This window comes from Oxyura jamaicensis, chromosome 3 (assembly GCF_011077185.1).
Source record: "Oxyura jamaicensis isolate SHBP4307 breed ruddy duck chromosome 3, BPBGC_Ojam_1.0, whole genome shotgun sequence".
NCBI lineage: Eukaryota > Metazoa > Chordata > Aves > Anseriformes > Anatidae > Oxyura > Oxyura jamaicensis.
Window position 1 is genome coordinate 77,284,716 of NC_048895.1, and position 22,347 is coordinate 77,307,062.

General features: G+C 38.6%; 1 protein-coding gene across 4 annotated transcripts in view; it reads left to right on the forward strand.

Moving 5' to 3' along the window:
* GPR63 (G protein-coupled receptor 63) overlaps positions 1–18,397 on the forward strand; it is a 30,648-nt gene extending 12,251 nt beyond the window's left edge. Inside the window, exons 2-5 of one of the 4 annotated variants that reach the window (XM_035320012.1) lie at positions 4,990–5,075; positions 8,456–8,559; positions 9,248–9,325; positions 13,248–18,397. In XM_035320012.1, coding sequence (XP_035175903.1) covers positions 13,392–14,651 — 1,260 coding nt within the window. In that variant the 5' untranslated portion in view covers positions 4,990–5,075; positions 8,456–8,559; positions 9,248–9,325; positions 13,248–13,391 and the 3' untranslated portion in view covers positions 14,652–18,397. Of the gene's footprint in view, positions 1–4,989; positions 5,076–5,099; positions 6,937–8,455; positions 8,560–9,247; positions 9,326–13,247 lie in introns of those variants that run through there. The other 3 variants (XM_035320011.1, XM_035320014.1, XM_035320010.1) reach the window with 3 other exon arrangements.
* Positions 18,398–22,347: the final 3,950 nt, after the last annotated feature.

Genomic DNA, 22,347 nt, shown 5'->3' on the forward strand with positions numbered 1-22,347 from the left:
AGCCAGATTGAGCTCCAGATGAGCTTTGGCCTTCCTAATTTTGTCCCACAATTTGAAGCCACAATCAAATGTGGCCCCAATTTGAAGCCACAATCAAATTAGAAATTATGTCTTCGGTTTATTACTTTATTTAGAGTTATCTTAGGTGCAAGATGATAAATTTCATTCAGTATTTTGTAAGGATCAGATTCAAGTTGAAAATCAAACTAACTAGTGTGTAACTGAAGAAACACTTAGATATTATTAGCTAAATGAGTTAATTGACCATGCTTAAACAGCTTTCTGTTAAGTAGAGAAATAAGATCTTGAACTAGCAAAGCAGAAGACAACGTAACTTAATGTGTAGCTTCTGCCTTGTGAGGTAATACTTCTCTATCTCTATGTAGTTTATTGTTACTTATTTAAAAAAATAGTGTAAAAATACCTCACTTTGATTTCTGAAGGAGCTCTTCCATGGAAGAATAAGAGGTTTGTTGACTGGGAACTGCTGTAACTATATCCAGTGAGACAACTGTTTTGGTGTACTGTTTGTTAAACAGTTCCTAAGTACCACAAAACCACTGGGTATTACAAAAGTCACTCAGTTATCTGTAAAGTTATTTGTAACAAGGAATTATAAGGTACTTAAAGAGGTTATTCCTACAATGGGTTTGAATTGTTCAATTGATAAACATATCTGCTTGCTTTGCATTGTTATTTAAAAAACAAAAACAATGTCTGTTCTATTACATTAAAACAAAACTTGTAAAAATCACTGCGTTAGCTCAGATATTTTTGGCCTGTAGATACATATATATTTTTAAAATTAAATTTGTTCATGATGCATGGAACGCTTCCAGGCCCTGCCTGTCACATCTGTATAGAAAATGTTTGTGCCTGTATTGCAGAGGATCTGAATATCTGTAATATGTCATCTCACCCTGAGAGCTGTCCAAATGGGAACTCTAAATTTAACAATTTTTGAGATCTGTAATATGAACAGAGTTGACTGATTTCTAAATAGGATTGTTTCTCAGAAGTAAATGTGCTGTCTTGAAAGGGTTATTTCAGCTGACTGGACAAAAATTACTCTGAAACCATTAAAACAATCAGATGACATGGTTTAAAAATAGTTAAGAATTTTAGTCTGATTCTATTTTAGGGAAAATAAGATAATGGTCTAATATGTAACTGCTTTAATAGACCTAAATTAGACTATCACAACAAATTATGGGGTAAATCTGGAAAAATACACAGTCCACTATTAGAGCATTTTGTTGTGTTAAGCATTTTTGGTTTTGGGTGAATAGAGATGTTAATAACTATCAAAGATGCGTGCATGCACATGTGTATACATACACACAGAAGTAATATAAAAAACTTAAATATGCATATAAACTAAATCTGGTTTTAGTTTTCAGCTGAATCTTATTCTGACAGTTTGAGTGCTCTCAGAGTAGGATGCTGCAAGCCGCAACATTTCTGTTACTGAAACGCAGTCACCTCATTGAACTTGCTACCGACACGTCTTCCCTATGAGCCAAGAAGCAAGATCCGTAACATCTGTATTACAGCAGCAGGGCTCTTGGGCGGCATCAGAGCTTGCCTGTAGCATGAGCTGAATCCCTGTGGGAAAAGCATAATCATGGCTGACCCTTTTGCTCCATGAACTAACCCAAATCTCAGTATGAAGCACAGTGTGAAGCGGGTACAAACTTGGTAACATTTTTTCAGTCATATTAATCGCTTTGCCACTCCTGTCTCTGCATCTTTCCATTAAAAAAAAAAAAAAGATGAATTTTCATTGAATTAATTTTATTTCAAAATTAGGTATATTTTTGTGGGAGAGAGAACTTAATAAATTGAATCAGCATAAAATGGTGTTGGTGATCAGGTTACTGTTTTTATAAGGTTAATTGTGTAGGCCCTTAGGATTTAGTAAAAGTGTGTGCTAATGGCTGTTACTAAAACAAATAAGGAAATCCATTTTCCCGTTAGCAGATCGGAATGCAACAGTGTCCTGCTTGTACTGGAAAGGAGGTGTGAGCAATTTAACACAGGGAACCTTTGTATCTCTATGGTAAATGAAGATGAAACATCAATCTTCCTTTCAATTAGAGATTATACTGCAGAAGTTGATGTAGATGAAAAGCCAAAATAGCCTTAGGACAACTGTTTTCATGAGTTGAAGTAGTTTTTTTTTACTTACCTTACAATCTTCTGATAGACTGACCTTTTGGGGGAGAAAGGAAGCTTTCAGTGCTTAAGTTTATTTTGCATCAAGGTTTGAATTAAAATCACAAGAAAATGTTAAGAAAACTTTTTTTTTTTTTTTGTTTAAGTGACCATGGATGAGGTACAACTAAATTTAGAGAACTGTCAGTAAAGTACTTGTCAAAAGTTATGACTCATTTGAAAAGCAATGGTGTACTGAAAATACAACAGTATTGAGGCATTCTCTGACCTGTTGCAAAGTCTTTAATGTAATCCAAACGCTTGTGGGAAACAAGTTTAATGGTGTCTTAGATCTCTGTGCTTTTGGTTCTGCAATTTCAGTTCTTTGGAAATGACAGTTCCTGGCTTATGGAACTGAATTAGACCTGGTAAGATGCAAATTCCTCTAAGATCATCCGTGTTTACAGGTTTTGCACAGCTATCGCTGATGGCACAGCTCTGCCTTGAGTGTTCTCTCTAGTAAGAACGTCTTGGTGTATAGACAAATCTGGGCCATGGTCTTATGCCTTGATCTGCGTATTGCTACAGCTTCCGGCTAGAAATGTGAAGCTGTTTGATTTGCTTGCTAGGGTCTGTTTTAATCCAGACCAATCCTCGTGCTTCAGGACTGGGGAGCCAGGCTTGGGAATGATGAAGAAGTGAGGACTGGCTCCACAGTTAGTGCCGCCAGCTTTAACTGCTTATCTCGTAGAGGTGGTAATTCCTTCAGTAGAACTCTGCAGGTACTGGAATCCTTGCACTTAAATTTATTGAGGGATTGTGTAGGATTACAGAGTTTTCCCGTTCCCATTTAAAAAAAGAAAAAAAAAAAAAGCCTGATGAATCATTTATAATGGGAGGGGAAAAAAGGAATGTCATTTGGAAAGTGTTAACCCCTGGCTGCCAACCGAAAACTACCCAAAGCATCTTGCCCAGGTAAGAGTAAGTTCATCAGGCTACTTAATCTGGAAAACTTTTCTAAATTTTACTTTACTTTTACCCCTGCTTGGAAGCTTGAAGTGAAAGACATTCATGGTGATATTTTGGATGCTTCTCAAAATTAGTTTTAGAGGTGCTTTTAATGAGAGTTGGAAACACCTTCTGTAAACACGTAAGTAGAGAGAAGAGATGAGTCTTATGCCAGAGAATGTGCTTGTCTGGTGGGAAGATCTGGCAGGTTGTTGCTGTATTCAGTCCATCCAGGTTCCTGGCAGTCTTCTGCCTGCTGGCAAAGCTATTCACTTTTGACTCTTCAGAAAGACCGAAAGGGAAGATTAACAGTTCATGATCCTTATCTAACTGAAGAGGGAACAAACTGGGTGGCGAAAGTCTTAAAATAATCTTTTTTTTTTTTTTATACATAATTAAATCTAGGACTTCCTTTTTTTTTTTTTTTTTTTTTTTTTTTTCTTTCCACATTGTTATGTGGAATAAAAGTAAGATCAAATTTTGTGCTAACGTAAAATAATTTTATATTAATAGTTTGTCAGGGAAATCTTTCAGATGCTGACTTCCATTGTGGCTAAATAATGGGTTTGTTCTGCAGAAGGCAGATTTCTCAGCAGGTGCCAGTCTGGCAAATCAGGCTTTACCTTTTGAATGTTTGAAGTTCCTGTTAAGTTGGTTGCACATATGGAAATTTAGCACTCAAATTGTTGAAGGAAGCAGGAGGTTATGAGGGGTCTTAAAGTACAAATTCTTCTTCTTTTGAAGGTCATTTTAAACTCATTGGCTGGTTTGTCCTTCAATCCCCATGCACAGCATTTATTTAGATGCTTGTTTGTGAAGGGTCCTGCGTCTTTTGCTCCAGTGGGGAGGTGATGTTTTGAAAGAAATGGAAAGTTGTGTAGTCTTTTTTTTTTTTTTAAAAAAAAAAAAACATATGAAAGTATCAGTGTCCCGTGTTTTTGTTCTTTTGATTATTATATATAAACAATATTTATACATAATGGGATGTTTTGGTATGGCATATACTCAGCTTTCAAGGCTCATGAAATTTTCCAGCTTGCTTCTGGGTATATGTAGAGAAACTACATTGAAAATTGGTGATGTGAATTAACAACAGGTATGTCACAATAGAAGATGGAGCTTTTTAGCTGTGGTAGCCCGCTTTACAGAAATGATTTTAACTACTTGAGGCTGATGATAGCTGATGATTGACTGGTATTAGAGCATATGAAGGAAGCACTGAGATCCTTTTGTTCTTATTTCTTGTTTGTCTTCGTTCTTCCTCTCCAGACTTGTTTTCTTGCCTTTTGTTTTTCCGATATAGTTATGCTGATATCTTTGCCATTGGAAAACTTACTCAGCTTCTTTGTGACATCCAGTAGCATCCTGTGAATTTAAATGACATTTCTTCCAAGAGGCTTTGGAGGTCTCAACATCAGGTTCTTCATGTTTTAGACTAAGCACGTAGTTCAACAGATTGAGTAAGACTTAGGGCAGCTGATTTCTGTGCTCTTGTTTCCAACTTGATCCTATGCATCTGTATGAGATCTAAAATAAGATGCCACTCTAGTCTTGGAATATCTTGGTATTAAATGGTGAGATTTTAATTCTACTCTGTTAAGGGAGCTGAGGATCTCATTGGAGTAATGAAACTGTCCTTCATAAGGTCTGTACCTTCTGCAAGATACAGACATGTGATCTGTATTTTGCTGGGAGACGCAGTGTATTCTACCTCTCCAAATAAAAAAAATAAAGTTTTATTACAGGAAAAAACATTGCTATTCTTTCTGATCTTGTTCTGCTTTGTATGTAAATATGCAGTCAACCTTTGTCGGTTGTTTTGGACAGGTTATTTGGAAGAGGAATGCTTTGCTGAACAGGACAGCGCAGGATGACTTGCGATTCCCGTTCTTCGTGGGAGACTGTATAGATTGGTATGCTTTTTTTTTTTTAATTTGTCAAACTGATGTGTAGTGATTACATATATACTCAAAGGTTCTACTCCTAAATTTAGGTTGCAAAGGATTTAGGAAGCTTCCAGCTTGCTAGTTTTATGTTAACTATGCAGAGATTAAAATGAAAAGAGTATGTTTTCAATAATATTTTCAGGGTTTACTGTTCATCCAGGTGTTCCAGTGTTAAATTACCTCTTAAACATATGACTAATATGACCGTTGAACTACTGGGAAAGCTAAGAGTTGGGGGAATACCATGGCAGTACTAGAAATGAATCTAGAAGCGTAGAAGTCCTTTCACATGATCTACAAATTGAGAACATGATTTTTCCCAAGAGCTAAGAATATAAAATTATTAATTACATTTTGCATATTTGTGGTTTGGAATAGTAGTAATGACTTGCATGGCTGGCATTTCTTGACAGTTAATGGCTCTCTGAATTTAAGATAGAAATAAATATCCTCAAGAGGGCAATTAGTTGCATTTAATGACCCAAAGCAGAGGTGGCTGTTCCCCACCATACTTTCCTTTGAAAATTGCTGCAGTAATGTTTATACAGTGGAAGAAAGGAAATTTTCCTAAATTAAACTAATGCTTCTTGTGAGTAGTTTTGTGGGTCATCTACTCATGCAGCGTAGTTGATTAGTTTCAATTTAGGATATGTAAATAGGTATTAAAACTGAAAACTGTTGGTTGCTTTCAGGAGGAACAGTTAGGTGAGTAAGAGAACATTGTCCCTGCTGATTTGTGCTCTGACTCATTCTTTGCATTGGCTTTAGCAGAAAGGATTCCACTGCAATATGTTGCTGCCTCTACTTAATGGCACAGGAAAAAATGTTGAACTCATATTGAAGCAGGAATATGTCCCAGGCTGCCTTGTTCAATAACAGGGTGTCAGAAAGTGCATACTTGAGTATTTTCTGTCAAAATATTTTTTTTTCAAAAACAAAATGAGTCCATGACCCTCATACATGCTCTTGACTTTATTTATCTTCCCAAAAGGGTATTTTGCTTTTTCATGGTTATACTGCATAAACTGTTTTAGCAGAGTTTTACTCCAAAATAATGGCAGCTTTAAAACATACAGCAGGTTCCCATTTGTGACCATTTAAAATATTCCCAAGAAATAGATTCACCATATCAGGCACTGTGAGCTTCAAGTTTCTGAAGAATGATGGCTTCTGCATGCTGGACCAAACCTTGGTACTGGACAGTACTGAAAAAATGCTTGCTTTTAGCAGACAAATTTAATAAACAATTGGACATTTTGACAGCAGTTCATAGCATGTTCTGATCTGCATCAAACACAATTGTTATTATGGTACTGTTTTCACAAGTAAAAAGTTCCCTGTTTTGGCTATGTTGGTTACCGGTTTTGACTGACGTTGTCTTTGCATATGAGATAGAATCTTTTCCTTCTGGTTGAGCATGCTATCCAGATTTTGAACGGAAATTATTTACCTTTTAGCTTCAAAAGCTGTTAAAAACAGACACCATAGTTCTAGCAGTAATGAGATTTGATGAATGAAATTTGTGTGGTATTTAGCTTTAAGTGTGTACTTCATTGAAATAATTGTGTCTATTATGTTCTATAAAAAGAAAGTTGCATACGAGTGAGAACCTTGCTTGGGAGAAAATGTGCATACCCAGTAATTTTCAGGACAGAAATGGAAAAAAGTGATTGTGTGAAGCTTTTTTGCATGTGAAAAGAATTGGTGAGAGTACATGTTCCAAAAGTGAAAATGCTGTGACAAAAGGTACCTGCCTTTTGCTTGAGCACTTTCACCATCAAAAAGCTTACCTATTTAAACTACCAGAGCATGGTCTTCTTTTTACGAGGTATGTGATTGCCATTCAGCAATGACTGGCTTTGAAATTACAGGATCTGTCTTTCTCAAAGAACAAGTGAGGACTGAAATGAAATTGCTCTGATGTTACCTTATTGGTCCCTTTCTTTCATTTGAAATTTCTATCCTTACATAATTTTGGCGAAATTTGAGAGGGTAGGAAGAGGTATGCACGAGTAAAGAAACACAAGGTGCCTGTTTAATAATCATGTGAATGCTCATGGTAAAAGCTTTGAATAAAAAAAATAAATGTATGTCTGCTTACAGAGGGGATCCTTTTGAGTTTGTTGGCTGAAATGCTAATGGCTTTTACAAAGAATAATAGCCAAGAAAGGCTATGACTAGCATGCCTGCAGGTTAGATAAGTACAACTTGAAAGCACGTTTAAGTATGGAGATTTGCTGTGTAATGTGCGGAGAGATTTCATACATCAGACTGATAAACAGAGGAAGGTGCTGCCTAGAAACCATCAGGAAGCAGTGAGCACATGAGCAGCGCTCAGTTTCTTTCTACCTGGGATCCAAAGACTTCAGTCCTCTTCTTAGGTTAGGTATTGTCTTCACAAAAGTGGATGACAGCTTGTTTATTGTTCTCAAAACGAAGATACGTCTGATGACTTACGTAGCAGCCGAATGGCCGACACTCGCTTCCCACTGAAAGCATTTGGCTAGGTCCAGGCAGCAGCTTGGGTGAGGTCATTCTCCTACTCTTCTCTTAAAGCTCTGCAGAAAAGCATATGATCATCACACTGAGAAGTTGCAAAATAGGAGGTAGCAATTTGCTTAGGGAGCTGAGATGGTGAGGGAGTGTACATGAGATTATTTTTCATAGTTGCTTTTTTTAGGAACAGTCTATAGACACCTGTTCTTTGTTGCGTACTGGACAGTGCTGGCTTGAGAAATACAGGATAGCACAATCTTCTTGGCTAGACTAAGGGTGCATACCACTTTTGCTCTTACTCCCCTTGTTTCCTTCCTTCAGTTTAGGACAATTCATGATAAAGCAGCATTTTGTAAAACTTTGATACTTTACTTTGGAATGTGAATGCTTCTAGTTATTTTTTTCTCTTAGTGTTTTATGACATGCTTTCATCTAAAGCCTTCCCAAACTTTTCATGTTCCAGAGTGTAAAGTTGAAAGGCATAACCTAAGTTTTCAGCTCTTTAATCATGTTCAAGGAAGCAAATTAATTTTGTGTATATATATACAAGTTAGTTAATTAACTGGAGGTATGTGCTCTAAATGTCTCTATTCAAATCAGGTGGCCACACATACTTCGCAGTCAGCTGAGGGAGAAAGGGTGATTCACCTCTTACAGATTATCTCTGAAGATCTTCCTAATTATACCCTAAATTGCCTTCTGAACTTGCAGAAGCTCTCTGGCATCCACTGTATCCTGTGACTAATATTTTCACAATTAATTGTAAAATTATTATTTCCTTTGTCTATTCCTACTTGTATTATGAGAGACAGCAATCATTCACTTTCCTTGTGCCACTAATAATTCCGTAGACCTATGTGATACCTTTTTTCAGTCACTTTGAATGGAGATCAGACGAAGCAGAATTGAACAAAGCACTGAAGATAAGAGGTGCCATGGATGTGTATTGTAGCAGGTAGTGTATATACATATATATTGTATGTAGATAGCTCCTGCCTTTCTTTGTTGCTTTACTAACAATTCTGAATGCTTGGTTTAGTTTTTTTAGAGCAGATTACCATCAGTTGAAAATCTGTTTTTCTTCTGGATGGTAATAGTTCATTTAGCATCTGTTACTGTGCAGATAACCCCATTTCTCTACACATGTACAGCTTTACCTCTAGCAACACTGAATTTTATCTGGCAGTTTATTACCTTGTCATTAACTACCACGAGATCCCTCTGTACCTCTTTATAGTTGACCTTTGTTTTTATTAGATTGCTCTGAAAAACAGTTCATGTTCATCATCAGTAAATGTCATGAATTCACATTTCCCTCTTCTTTCCATATGTCAAGCCGCTTGAACCCCAGTGTAGTTTTTCTTTGTAGGATCTTTCTACTGACCTTTTTCTATTGAGAAACTAACTGCTCCTCCTTTTGTTTACTATTTTAAACTGATTATTATCTGTGAGAGGTTTTCCATTTATCCAAGTGCAGATTAGTTTCTTTTAGAGCCTTGGTGGAGAGACCTTGTCAAAAACAGAAATGCAAAAGTTAACTTTGCTGGTTTCTTGCTCTAAAAGATCCTGCCCTGGGGATCTCATTTTTGGTTCTCCATGATTTTAAATCCAGAAGTATTTGTTGAATTTATGCTCTTTTACAGTCCTGGCAGAACACTACAGCTTCTTTCCCTCTTCAGTGTTCGTGGCTTGTGGAGTCATAAGCCTCTGTGGAACTTCAGGTGAGTTTTTCTAGTTCGTTGCTGAAATTCGTGGTTATTTATCATGGAAAGCTGTTTTAACTTTTCTGCTGTTGTTTAGAGTTCATTATAACAAATATCTTAAAGAAGACTAGTAAACGGAAGGCTTATAAAGACCAAAACTAAAAACCAACAACCAACAAAAACGAACAAAAAAGTCTTATCTACTATTTATGCTTTAGCTTATAATTAACATCAAAACTTTCTGTAAAAGAGTTTCTATAAAATAAAAGAAAAAGGAGAGAAAAGTAAAATCTAGAACGAATGATGTTTTTACAAAATGTCAGTTTACATGCCTTGGTATATTCTTGCTGAGTTTAACAACTGTTGAAATATAATAGGGTAAAGTAGAAAATGATTACAATAATTTTTTATATTGCAGCAGGAAGACCTCTATAAAAAGTGGAAAATGTATGACTCAATGAAATTAACATGCTTATAAGAATATCTCTTCATGGTACTACTGGAAATGAAGAAAGACAGATTAATAGTTTGTCTTTAAAAAAAAAAAAAAAAGAAAAAAAAAAGCCGAGGGCTACCACCTAAGCATGAAGATGGGAAGGGAATAGCTTTGCTATGGAATGAGACGAGTGGGTCATAATGTTGATGTTCCTGATGAATTCTTGTCAGTATCCTGAGCAACCTTGCACTTGAATCACAAAAAGTTGTCCATCCTGGGGATGTATGTTAGACATGTCTTACAGTTCATTCCTTTCATAGTGAAGTTATCCCTGTAAGAGTACACTTTTGATCCTCCTTGAAGCATATGGTCCTTGTGTAATTTCTTAAGTGTTTCTTCCTCTTTTCATTAGTGCCCAATGTTTGTACCAACCAGAACATGCATAGATACTATGGGTGGGATTTGTGTTATCAGACACAGGCACCTCAAGTTAGTAACACAAATTTGTCACTGTGTGCAGAGGTAGAGGAGATAGATTGCCCTCAGTAGATGTCTATATCCTTTGTCTGGCTAAAAACATGAAAACAGCCTGAAGTGGCTGCTACTGTCATCCAGATTGAATGAGATGAATCCCACTTTATGTTTCTGGCTGTGGTGATCCATTTAAAAAAACAGGCATAGAGTCCTTCTGTTTCCAGCTTGATTAGATGCCAGAGTACACTGTGGATGCTTAAATTAATAGTCCAAGATAGAGAGGAGGAGTTCTGTGAAGAGCTAGCACTGAAATGGGGAGACCGCTCTCAGCTGTTCTGCATTTTGTTGGTAAGAACAGTGAATATTTGATAAATACCTAAGACAGTATGCGTAAACTCTAAAAGGAAATGTTGCATTGTGTCAGCACAACAATAAGGGAGGGAGTTCAGCATAATGTCTAAGGATTAGATTTACAGGGAAAAGAGGATGTGCACAGTTAAATTATGTGGAATAGCAAGATGAATTAACAAAGACATGTCTAGACCAGTGAAAATGGGAACGCTTGCTGCAGGAGGAAGGGTTGTAGCAACTAAAGAAGAGTTAGTTTCCTGCACATTGATATGAGTTGGTCACTAAATGAAAGAAATTGAGAAAGACTTCAGTTCTGTGGATGTTATTTGATAATAAGTAACTGGTTAGGATGTTTTACATGTTTTTTGTTTGTTTTTTTCCCTGAGGCATCTGATGCTGTTGACTTAGAACAAGGGGTTCTGTAATGTGAAGTGTAGCTCAGATAGGTAAGCTTTTCAGTGCCTAGCAAACAGGCAAATAGGTGATACTGATACTATCTAAGTTATTTGGAAATGTTACTAATGTTTCCAGCTGTAGGCGATTTCAAAACAAAATCATGAAGTTGGCTGTGAGATTTAAATGAAGATACTTTAAAGATAGAGGATCCAAGGAATTACGGACTTATCAGTCTGACCTCAGTACCAGGGAAAGTTACGGAGCAGATCATCTTCAATGTCATCACGCAGCACATACAGGGCAATCAAATTATCAGAAGCAGCCAGCATAGTTTTATGAAAGGCAGGTCCTGCCTAACTAACATTATCTCCTTCAAAATGACCAACTTGAGAGAAAAGCTGTGGATGTTGTTTTACCTGGATTTTAGTAAAGTGTTTGACACTATTTCCCACAGCGTTGTCCTGGTGAAACTGGTTGCCCATGGCTTGGACAGGTATACAGTTTGCTGAGTGAAGAACCGGATGGATGGCTGGGCTCAGAGTCATAATGAATGGAGTTCAGTCCTGTTGGTGGCCCGTCACCAGCGGGTGACCCTAGGGCTCAGTGCTGGGGCCAGTTTTGGTCAATGTTTTTACCAACAATCTTGATGAGGGGATTGAGTGCACACTCAGTAGTGTGCTCAGGTGGCCAAGAAGGCCAACGGCATCCTGGCTTGTATCAGAAATAGTGTGACCAGCAGGGCTAGGGAGGTGATCGTCCCCCTGTACTCGGCTCTGGTGAGGCCGCACCTCGAGTACTGTGTTCAGTTTTGGGCCCCTCGCTACAAGAAGGACATCGAGGTGCTTGAGCTGGTCCAAAGAAGGGCGACGAAGCTGGTGAGGGGCCTGGAGAACAAGTCCTACGAGGAGCGGCTGAAGGAGCTGGGCTTATTCAGCCTGGAGAAGAGGAGGCTCAGGGGCGACCTTATCGCTCTCTACAGATACCTTAAAGGAGGCTGTCGAGAGGTGGGGGTTGGCCTGTTCTCCCACGTGCCTGGTGACAGGACGAGGGGGAATGGGCTAAAGTTGCGCCAGGGGAGTTTTAGGTTAGATGTTAGGAAGAGCTTCTTTACTGAAAGGGTTGTGAGGCATTGGAACAGGCTGCCCAGGGAGGTGGTGGAGTCACCATCCCTGGAAGTCTTCAAAAGACGTTTAGATGTAGAGCTTAGGGATATGGTTTAGTGGGGACTGTTAGTGTTAGGTTAGAGGCTGGACTCGATGATCTTGAGGTCTCTTCCAACCTAGAAATTCTGTGATTCTGTGATTCTCAGTAAGATCACAGACGATGCCAGGTCAGGTGGGACTCTCCATCTGCTTGAGGGTAGTAAGGCTTTGCAGAGGGATCTGAGTAGGCCAAGTCCAATCGAATGACATTCAATAAGGGTAGGTACCGGGTCCTGCACTTGGGTCATAAACCCATGCAGCAATATAGGCCTGAGGAAGAGAGCGTGAGCCAGCAGTGTGTCCAGGTGACCAAAAGGCCAACCTTGCATGCAGTACTGATGAGCCCGCACCTCAAATACTGTGTTCAGTTTGGGCCCTCATTACAAGAACTGGGGCTGCTTAGTTTGGTGAAGAGGAGGTTGAGGGGAAACCTCATTGCTATTTATAACTACCTGAAAGGAGGCTACAGCAAGGAGTGTGTCACCTGAGAAAAGAGACTGACAAGTGCTATAGCATATGAGGAAATGGCCTCAAGTTGTGGCAGGGGAGGTTTAGGTTGGATATCAGGAAGGATTTCTTCATGGGAAGGGTGGTCAGGCATTGGAACAGACTGCCCAGGGAAGTGGTGGAGTTCTCGTGCCTGGAGGTTTTTAAGAGACATGCTGGTGTGGCACCAAGGGACATGGTTTAGTGATGGGACTCAGGTTGGTGGTTGGACTTGATCTTGAAGGTCTTTTCCAACCTGGATGATTCTATGATTATATTGATTTGATTTACTCTTCATCAGTAAAGTTTTGGTTTTGAACACAAGATTTCCAGTCTTGGTTATAGTAGAGAAAAGCATGGTGAGTGAGAATATTGCACAGCATCAGCAAGGCTACAGGAGCAGGATCTTTAAGAAAAGTACCAAATAGTACTAGACCCTGGCATGGATGCATAAACAAAATGTGTCAATCTGAAGTGTAAAGCTTTGTAAAGCTTAAAGTGTAAGGATACTTTTGTCACTGAAGAAAGTAAGTGATCATTTGGTTCACATTGATTTTTAGAGAATCTCACTTTCTTTATTTTTTATTTTTTGCAGATGGAAATACTGACATGAATTTAAGAGCTTTGATGCTTTCAGATGTTGAACTCTGATTTGGTAGATGACTGGGAATAAGATACTGCCTGAACAAGCTGAAATGCCTTGAAGACCGTTGGTTCTGCTTTCATTCTTCCTGAAGCAATGGTTTTCTCAACAATGTTGACACTGGCCAGTCCTGGGACCTCAAATGCAACTTTTATTGTTTATGAAAACGCCTACACGAATTTTACCACTCCACATTTCTTGCTTCGTAGTGGCACAACACAGCCATTGAGATATAGTTCAGGTGCTGTGCTTACCACTGAGAGAAGTACTTTTCTGGTAAATGCTACAGCTATCCTGCCATCACAAGAAGTTTTCAGGAGCTTGAGTTTGCCACTCCAGATCATTCTTTCTGCTGCTATGATATTTATCCTATTGGTTTCTTTCCTTGGAAACTTTGTTGTCTGCCTCATGGTCTACCAGAAGGCAGCTATGCGATCTGCAATTAACATTCTCTTAGCAAGCCTGGCTTTCGCAGACATGCTGCTGGCAGTGCTGAACATGCCTTTTGCTCTGATAACAATCATTACCACTGAGTGGATTTTTGGGGATATATTCTGCAGAGTCTCTGCCATGTTTTTCTGGCTTTTTGTTATAGAGGGGGTAGCCATTCTTCTTATTATTAGCATTGACCGATTTCTTATCATAGTGCAGAGGCAAGATAAACTGAACCCGTACCGCGCAAAGATTCTGATTGTGATTTCCTGGGCAGCATCCTTTGTTGTTGCTTTTCCGTTGTCAGTAGGAAATCCTAATCTGCAGATACCCTCGAGAGCACCTCAGTGTGTTTTTGGCTACTCTACCAACCCAGGTTACCGAGCGTATGTGATAGTTATCTTGCTAATTTCCTTTTTTATTCCATTCCTGGTAATGCTGTATTCTTTTATGGGCATTCTCAACACCGTCCGCCACAATGCAGTTCGTATCCATAGCCACCCTGATAGCATATGCCTCAGCCAGGCCAGCAAACTTGGTCTCATGAGCTTACAGAGACCTTTTCAGATGAATATTGATATGAGCTTTAAAACTCGTGCCTTCACGACCATCTTGATTTTGTTCCTTGTCTTCATAGTCTGTTGGGCACCCTTCACCACTTACAGCCTTATTGCCACATTCAACAGCCACTTCTACTACAAGCACAACTTTTTTGAGATAAGCACTTGGCTTCTTTGGCTCTGCTACCTCAAGTCTGCACTGAACCCACTGATTTACTACTGGAGGATTAAGAAGTTTCATGATGCATGCTTAGACTTGATGCCCAAATACTTCAAGTTTTTGCCACAGCTACCTGGCCATACAAGGCGGCGCATTCGACCCAGTGCCATCTATGTGTGTGGAGAGCATCGGTCTGTAGTGTAAAGCTGCAGTTGTATGACAGTGATTGATTGATATTTTCTGGGATTATTTGTTTTTAGGCTATAGGTTGATTTTTGTTTTTGTTTCATATGGCTTCTTCAGAGTGGCCATATCTTATAACTTGATTAAATTTTCTGTGCAATTTTGGGAGGAAAGACAGAGGGAGGGGAGGTGATCGGTTGTAGTTGGGTTTACTACCAGAATACAATCTACACAAAATAACAAATATTACCTCTAGGATTCCATGGAAATCCATTCTTTTAAACAAAAATTGCATTTGTAACATTTGGTCAGGTTTATGCTTACTAGACCTGCAATTGCATCTAATTGTAGGGATTTTTTTATGCTGCTAAGATACAGTATATTCAGTTGGTGTAATTTTTCTGAAAAATGTTGCTGCTGTCTATCAATATATTAGAGCCAAAAAGTCTCATTAGATAACTTCTATTTAATTTTAACAATATTTCAGAAGTTTTGGTGGTGACACTATAAAACTTTTCTTTTTTAATATTTCCATTAATATTTTTGTGCACTTTAAAGAAATTGCTATAGAATTTGTTCATTGGAATATTTTGTTCTGTATTGAAGGGGTATTATTGTTATTATTTGTTATATTGAATTTCAATGAAAGTCCCATGTAAGCTCTAGGAGGGCAATTTATGTTGGTATAGCTACAATTAGAGTCATGGATTTGATGTTTTTCAACCAACTGATCAGAAGTAGCATTAACTGCTTAGTTCTGAGGGGAGTTGGAAGAAGAAAAGAAAGGGAAAGAAGGCAATGGAAATATCATATCCTGAGGTTTATGCTAACAAAAGATTTAGAAAAAGGGAGTTCACTTGAAAATTGTTGGAGGGGGAAAGGGTAGCTGTGGTGTGGTTACTTAAGATTGTTAGATGCTATCCAAGCCTAATGACATGCCTGAAAAGATATCAGAAATTGTGACTGTGCTTTCAGTTAGCAGTATGTTGGTATAATGCTGTATCTGCATGAAGATCATTTAAGGCTAGGTATGCTCTATGTGGCTGAAATCATGCTATCAGGTGTTAATTGGGATAGAATTAGGGCTAGTAGGGCAAATCTATGTAGCCTACATAGGAACAACTGTGGGGGACAGAAACCCTAATTGCTTGTTTTCCACTTTAAGTATTAGATTGAAATCATAATCGCATAATAATGAATAACAGTTGCCCAGCAAGGTTTGCTAGGGATGGAGTCTTTTTCCCTCCGCGTCTTCTTTATATTGATTTTTCTTTGCCCTTTTCCTTCTGTAGTGGCTACTGCTTCAAGGTTTTACTCTACTGTTCTCTTGCATTAGGCATTGGGTTCTCCCCCTGAAATGCCAAACCACCCATTTGAATCGTACCAGGCTGTCTTGATACCTGCCTGGAAAGTAGAAATACAGAGGTCTTCCTTGACCATAGCAATCCAGGCTCAGATTTATTTATTTTTTTTTCCAATCAGTTAAATAAATATTTAATGAGAGGCAAGTAAAAATAAGAATTAGTTCTGGGCTTTGAAGTGAGATCCCCAGTTCCTCTGAGGCTAGGGAAGAACGCTCGCAGAACTTGCATGTTCTTGCAGCAGGTTTTTGGGGCTGTCTGTGATGGGGTACAGGAGGAATAAGGCACAACGAACTTGTCAGCCAGGGCTAGGGGTTGGGCTTCTCTTGATTCCAGCTGTCTTTCAGTACTCCAAAGCATGGGGCCTCTTCATTATTCTTGTTCCTGAAGAGCAAATAAGAGCAATTTTATTTATTGTTGCATGAATTCTGAACTGAGTGTATGAAGGAAATGCTCTGTACTGCGTGGATGTCTGGGGACTGCTTGCTTCTGGAGGCCAGCTAAGTATTTCTAGCACAGATTTTATTCAAGTCTTCAGTGAAGAACTACTTTAACTGTAATCTCTGTTCCTCTCATTGACAATTATTGGTAAAAGTGTTGGCAGTTTTTACATTTTATGAGAATAAAAGGAATGATTCTGAATTTTAGTAATTTCATTTTTTAACCACAACAACAAAAGCTTGTTAATGCACTGCTAGTGGAGGTTCTGGATTGTGAAGGCACTCCGGCGGCAGCGATGTTATTGATGTCCATGCTTTCTATTCCTTGTCAACTTCACGGATGATATGGATTTTTCTGATCAAAATGTTAGGCGGTAAAGGAGTTCTGCTGTAAAACAGAGTGTTTTAGTGTGTCTTTTCAGTATAGCTTTTATTTCTCAATTACATTTACATTGATGGTGAAAGTTTATGACCTGGATTGTATGGATTTCATGTTTCAGAGCTGTCATCCTTGTTTATCTCTGAAAGCAGCAAAATTGTGCTTAGAGTTAATGTAATATGGTGAGAGTGCACACTGTCTAAGACGGCAGAACAGGCTGTCTTCCAGAGCTATGATGTAAGGGGCTTGAACAAATGTAAAATATAGTAATTCAAAAAGGAATGAGAACTGAGTAATACAGGAAAGTGAGATCTTTGGTGGGATTTCATAATCTCTGTTAAGTACTTGCTGTGAAGTATAAATTGCAAACATCAAAGAAAGTTAATCTGTCTGAATAACTTGGTGTTTGCTTATTAGTACTCTACCAAGGTTTCTGCTCAGAGCTGGGCCTGCTGATACCTGGAGAAAAGAAACGCTGATTGTGTAGCCCAAATTCAAAAGCGACTGCGGTGGTGATACAGTATTCACACTTACCGGGTTTTAGAGATGATGAGAGCATGCAGTGAACAAAGGGTGTTCAAACAAACAAAATAATGTCAGAGAATAATCCCCAGAATAACTGTTTACACAATTATTTGGCCTATTTTGTCTAACACACTATCTTTAGAGCAGTACCTAGAGCAGATGGTTACAGCTGAAGTTCTAGGACCAAGTTAAAGACCACTAAAACTGCTCAGTCTTACTGTCTGTGATCCTGCTAAGATAAGCCTGACCTTGCAAACATCTGTAATGTTAAAACATCTGCATGTTTGCAGAATTAGGGCTACTGAGGCATTTTGGTGGGTTTGATCAAGTCAGGATTTGAAAAAATAAAGTTGGTCATTCTCGATTCAACTGGCAAATTACAACAGTCTTCTCCAGAAATTATACTGGTTACTAAACTGCATTCCCTTATGTTACATTTTCAGAAATCTTTGATATGGAGGATGGAAATGAATGTATTTTCAATTATGTTTCAGTTTAATTCATTCTGTGAAGGCATGCTGCTTACACAATGCTCATTTGTAGAAATCTATTGCTAAAATTATTCTTTTGTACTCAAAGTTGTGTATTTTTGACATTTGTTACTCATGTAAGAAAATTTGTGTATATAGATAAGAAAATTGTTTTGCCTCTTACTGTTTTCTGTTACTTTCTTAATTTGTATGCCAGATGCTTTTATATTTGCTTTTGAATTTGGGTACATGCATAAACAGTTGCAAGACTTCAGTGGTCTTTCTGTAACCATTTGAAACTTTCAATTCTCAAATCATTCAACAGTGCCCTCCTAGAGAGAGATCTTGATTTATTTTTAAGTGAAAAATAAAAATTCAGAGCACAAGTTTATTGTCGTTGCAATGGTGACAAATTTCTTAAGTCCAGTTTTCTAGGAGACACTACTTTGCCATTATGAACTGGTTTGATTTTTTTTTTTTTTGAGGAATAGTAATTTTCTGAAGAAAACCTCAACTACTCTCTTAAAACAACCTGTTAAGTAGAATGGTATTGTCTTTTCTATGCCTATGAACATACCTGAGAAACAAAGAAACAAAAGCATTCTCAAAAAATGTGGCAAAAGACTGTACAATTGCTATATATTTGTATATTCACAAACTAAGCAAAAGTTTTCTTCAGTTTGAATCCCAGCTTCCTAGTTTCTAATACTTTGTAAATTAAGAGTATTAAATTGCTTTTCAGAATTGCAGTTTAAAACAAAATGTTTTTAAAAAATAGAAAGCTCTCTTAAGAGCTTGTGTGTCAAAATAGCTAAAATACAAGTGGTAATATACAGCAAAGGAGAGGGAAGAAAAAAAAAACACTTCCAAAAAATACTGTCTGTACCGTGTGCTATCTCTTAGCTGGGACTAAGTAACTTAAATCTTATTTTAAAATAAATGAAGCAGGCAGTGGTATTGCATGGCATGATTCATTTCAATATAAGACAGTGACCTTTATGATTCAAATGCTGCTTGTTTGTATGTGATGAATTACTTCAGATATTAGTCGAATGAAAAATGTTCAGCATCTTGGCTGTTTTGGGGAAACTTTTCAGCTTTCTAAAGATTCAGCAGAAATTCCACTAGAGTGATGTTGAGTAACGGTAAAGAGTCATGGCATGTCCCTAGAGAACCCCTGCAAGGAGATGGGTGTTCCAGGTGCTAGGGGATGGCCTTGCTCAGCTGGCCACACAGCTAATGGTAATGCTCTGTCCCTGACTTCTTCAACAACCACTTCTTCATCTCTTCTCCTCTCCTTTTGCCTTCCACCTCCCCTGAGGCAGCACCTCCTGCTCTGCTGTGTTGTGGCAGCTGTGGTGGTAGCAGGAGGTGCTGGTGCTGGTGGTTGGAGAAGGGGAGGAAGCACACATGCCTGGAGCAGCTGTTGGGCCTCTGTGAGTATGGTTTGGAGCATATGTGACTGACTGAGAGAATTTTACCGGCTTGGAGTATAAGATTAGGGCTGTCAGGGAAGAGCTGTTACAGGTCCACGTGTATTTGCTTCTAGTGCTAGTGCAGGATTCTGCTCTTATCCCCAGTAGTTCCAAGTTTTATTCTGTTTTTGTCCTGTTCCAACTGAGCTACAACAGTCTACAGGCAGCTCACTGCTGAATTTGTCCCTCTGGTTTGGTCAGTACCTTGGGCGCAGAATTGGCCAGTGAGTATTAAACAGAACTGGAGTTTCTACTGCTTGCTGTCAATCAAAATGGCATTAATGAAGACAATCAAGTCTGCTCTGACATGAAGAGGAAAAATACCTTAAGTCAGTTACTGCACCATGCAATGGGGGAAATTGTCAGCTGGAGTAGGTGATGCGCTTCTTAATTCTCAGCTGCTCCTTACAAAACTGATCTGTGTTTGTAAGATGGACGTTACGGATACCTTGAGCACAGTATGTTAGTTTACTTTATTGTGCAACAGTGAGTGTAGCTTGAGGTAAAATTACTAACAGTGCTGCAAGCAAGTGCAGATAGTATTCATAAATATCAAAGTAGAACTTGTTCCTGTTCTATTTGCCTGTCTAGGTAACTAACTTTGCTTGTGTGTGGGAGCAGAACATAGCAATATTGAGGCATGCTGCTTGTCTAATTGGTGCTGTGCCTTAAATAGATGACTGCAATTCAAACCTCTGTGGTTGACCTGAAATAAAGGTAAGCCTTTTCACCACTGTGAGTAGGAATTCTACTAACACTGTCCCTTCTGTTGAAAGAGACGTTCTAGTCAAATAAATGGCAATAATTCCTCCAGGATTGAATTAATCTGATCTCCAAAGGGGCTGTAATCACTGCTGTGATAAACATCAGTGTTGTCCTTAGATTTAAGGGACCTCGGCTCTGTGTCAAAGAGGGAAGATTTTGGTGGCTGTGAGTAGTTCCTAAACATCTGGTATGGCAAGAGAGAGACCCTGTAGCTTGGAGGAAAGTCTTGGTGCAGCTGAAGTCCTGCTGTTCTTTGGGGTGCCAGTACTGTCTCTCTGAAAAAGTCATGCCTTTCAGAGGAAGAGAGAGTGACCTGTCTTCCATCATCTCCTGTTCGTTGACTCTTTGATGGTGAGAACAGTCTTTGAATTTGGTTCCCTGGACTTGGGTGTCCTTCCCTTCCTTACAGGAGGAGATTGAACCTGTTGTGTGTCGGCCTGTAAACTGCAGTATGTCTTAGAGCAGGGAGATTCTGTCAGTCCCTCCTGTGGATGCTATCACAATGAGTGACTTCATATTTCTTGGGCCAGAGGGAAGTAGTTGGCATACTCACAAGGAAGTGGAAGGCTATGCTCGTCACCTTTCATATAAGGTAGAGTTTTGCTATTAGGTTTTCAGCTGTTGGAAGCTCCATCACTGGTGCATGCAGTAAGTACCACAGCCCAGGTGTGTGTCCTTTCTTTTTCAGTGAATAGTTAATTATTCTGTTCAATGTAGAACAGCTTTTACAGGAGAGACTGAGAATGCCCTATCTATTCTTACCATAGATAAGGTAAGAATCCAGTGATTATAGCATTTGCAAGAGACACAAGCTCTGGTTTAAAATCCTCTTGCATCCTAAGGTGAACTGATACCATATTTCCCTCATAAATATATTCACCACTGAATAACTAGCTTAAGGGAGTGGTCTGTCAAGAAATTTGTCTTGGTTATGTTTTATTTGTTTGTTTTCCTCCAGTCTTAGCTGTTGAATGAGCCCTGACAATGCCCGTGGATGGAATTTCTCGTGATGTGGGTAATGTAAAGCCTGATTTGTAGATCCTAGTTTGAGATGGGCGCTGCACTGTTCACCACTGTCAGTGCTGCAGCACTTTTGGACATGTGTAGAAGCAGATACATATGATGGGATGAATGTATTATTTTAGCTATCTCTGACAAAACCTTTGAAGGCAGATGTCTTTGCTCTCAGTGCAAGTACTGTTAGGTACCTGTCTCTAACCCTCTGAATGAGAGTCCACAAATGGCCTGTAAACTGAACCTCTGGATCTTAACCCCTCTTCCTTAACATGTGACTTTTTTTTTTTTTTTTTTTTTTTTTTTTTTTTTTACTGAAGCAGGTCTCTAAGGGAAAAGAAAAAATCAAAAAGTGTTTTATATTTGAGATTTTTTTAGGAGGTGTTTGTGTTACAATAATTAATTCACATGGCTTGTGCAGGAGGCCAGACTATATGACCACAGTAATTCTTTCTGACTTTTTTTCTGTACGAGGGGCTGATTTCACTTACATAAATCTTCACTTTATTAGTGCCATTGTCAAGGTGAGCCTGGGAATCACTAGGAAGAATCTTAACTATAATTTAAGGGATACAAAGAAATGTCCCTTTCAAGAGCATTGCTAGCCTTTGTAATTCATCTTAGGTCAACGTTGGTGGTACTTGATTCTAGAAGGCTGGCTTTTCTAATAAACTTTCTCAGAGGAATTCATTATCTTAAAACCTGTGACTAACGAAAGATGTTTTGTTCTTTTGAAGTTCAAGCTAATTTCCATGAAGGTTACTATTACTAAGCAACAGATTCTGTTGAGTGTCTCTTGAGGGGCTGAAGCTACAGCATGTACAAAAGTAAAGCAAAACACAGTGAAAATATGATGAAACAGTATCCCCGGTAGAGTGGCCCCAAGTAGTGCCATGCACGGGGCATTTCCAGGAGTTTCCATGAAAGCTGCTGTTTGACCCAGAGGAGCTAAAGATCAGCATAGACTGGTCATAACAGTTCACAGTCTACTGCAAATACAAAGCAAGATTCAGCCTGTCATCAAACATAAATACACCACAGCATGACGATTCAAAATGAGAAAAAAAAAAAAAAAAAAAAAAAAAAGGAAAGAGTCCACAATATAATTCAGCATACTCAACTCTTTTGAGAAAAGGAATCAGATACAGTATATTAGTCATATTCAAAGAGTGCTTATTCTCTTTGTGAGGACGGAGTGAAATGAAATACAGGACTGCTTTCTTTGGTCACAAAAGATGTTATCTTTTGGTATTATTTCTGTGCAGCTTTGTGTCTGAGCAGAAATATA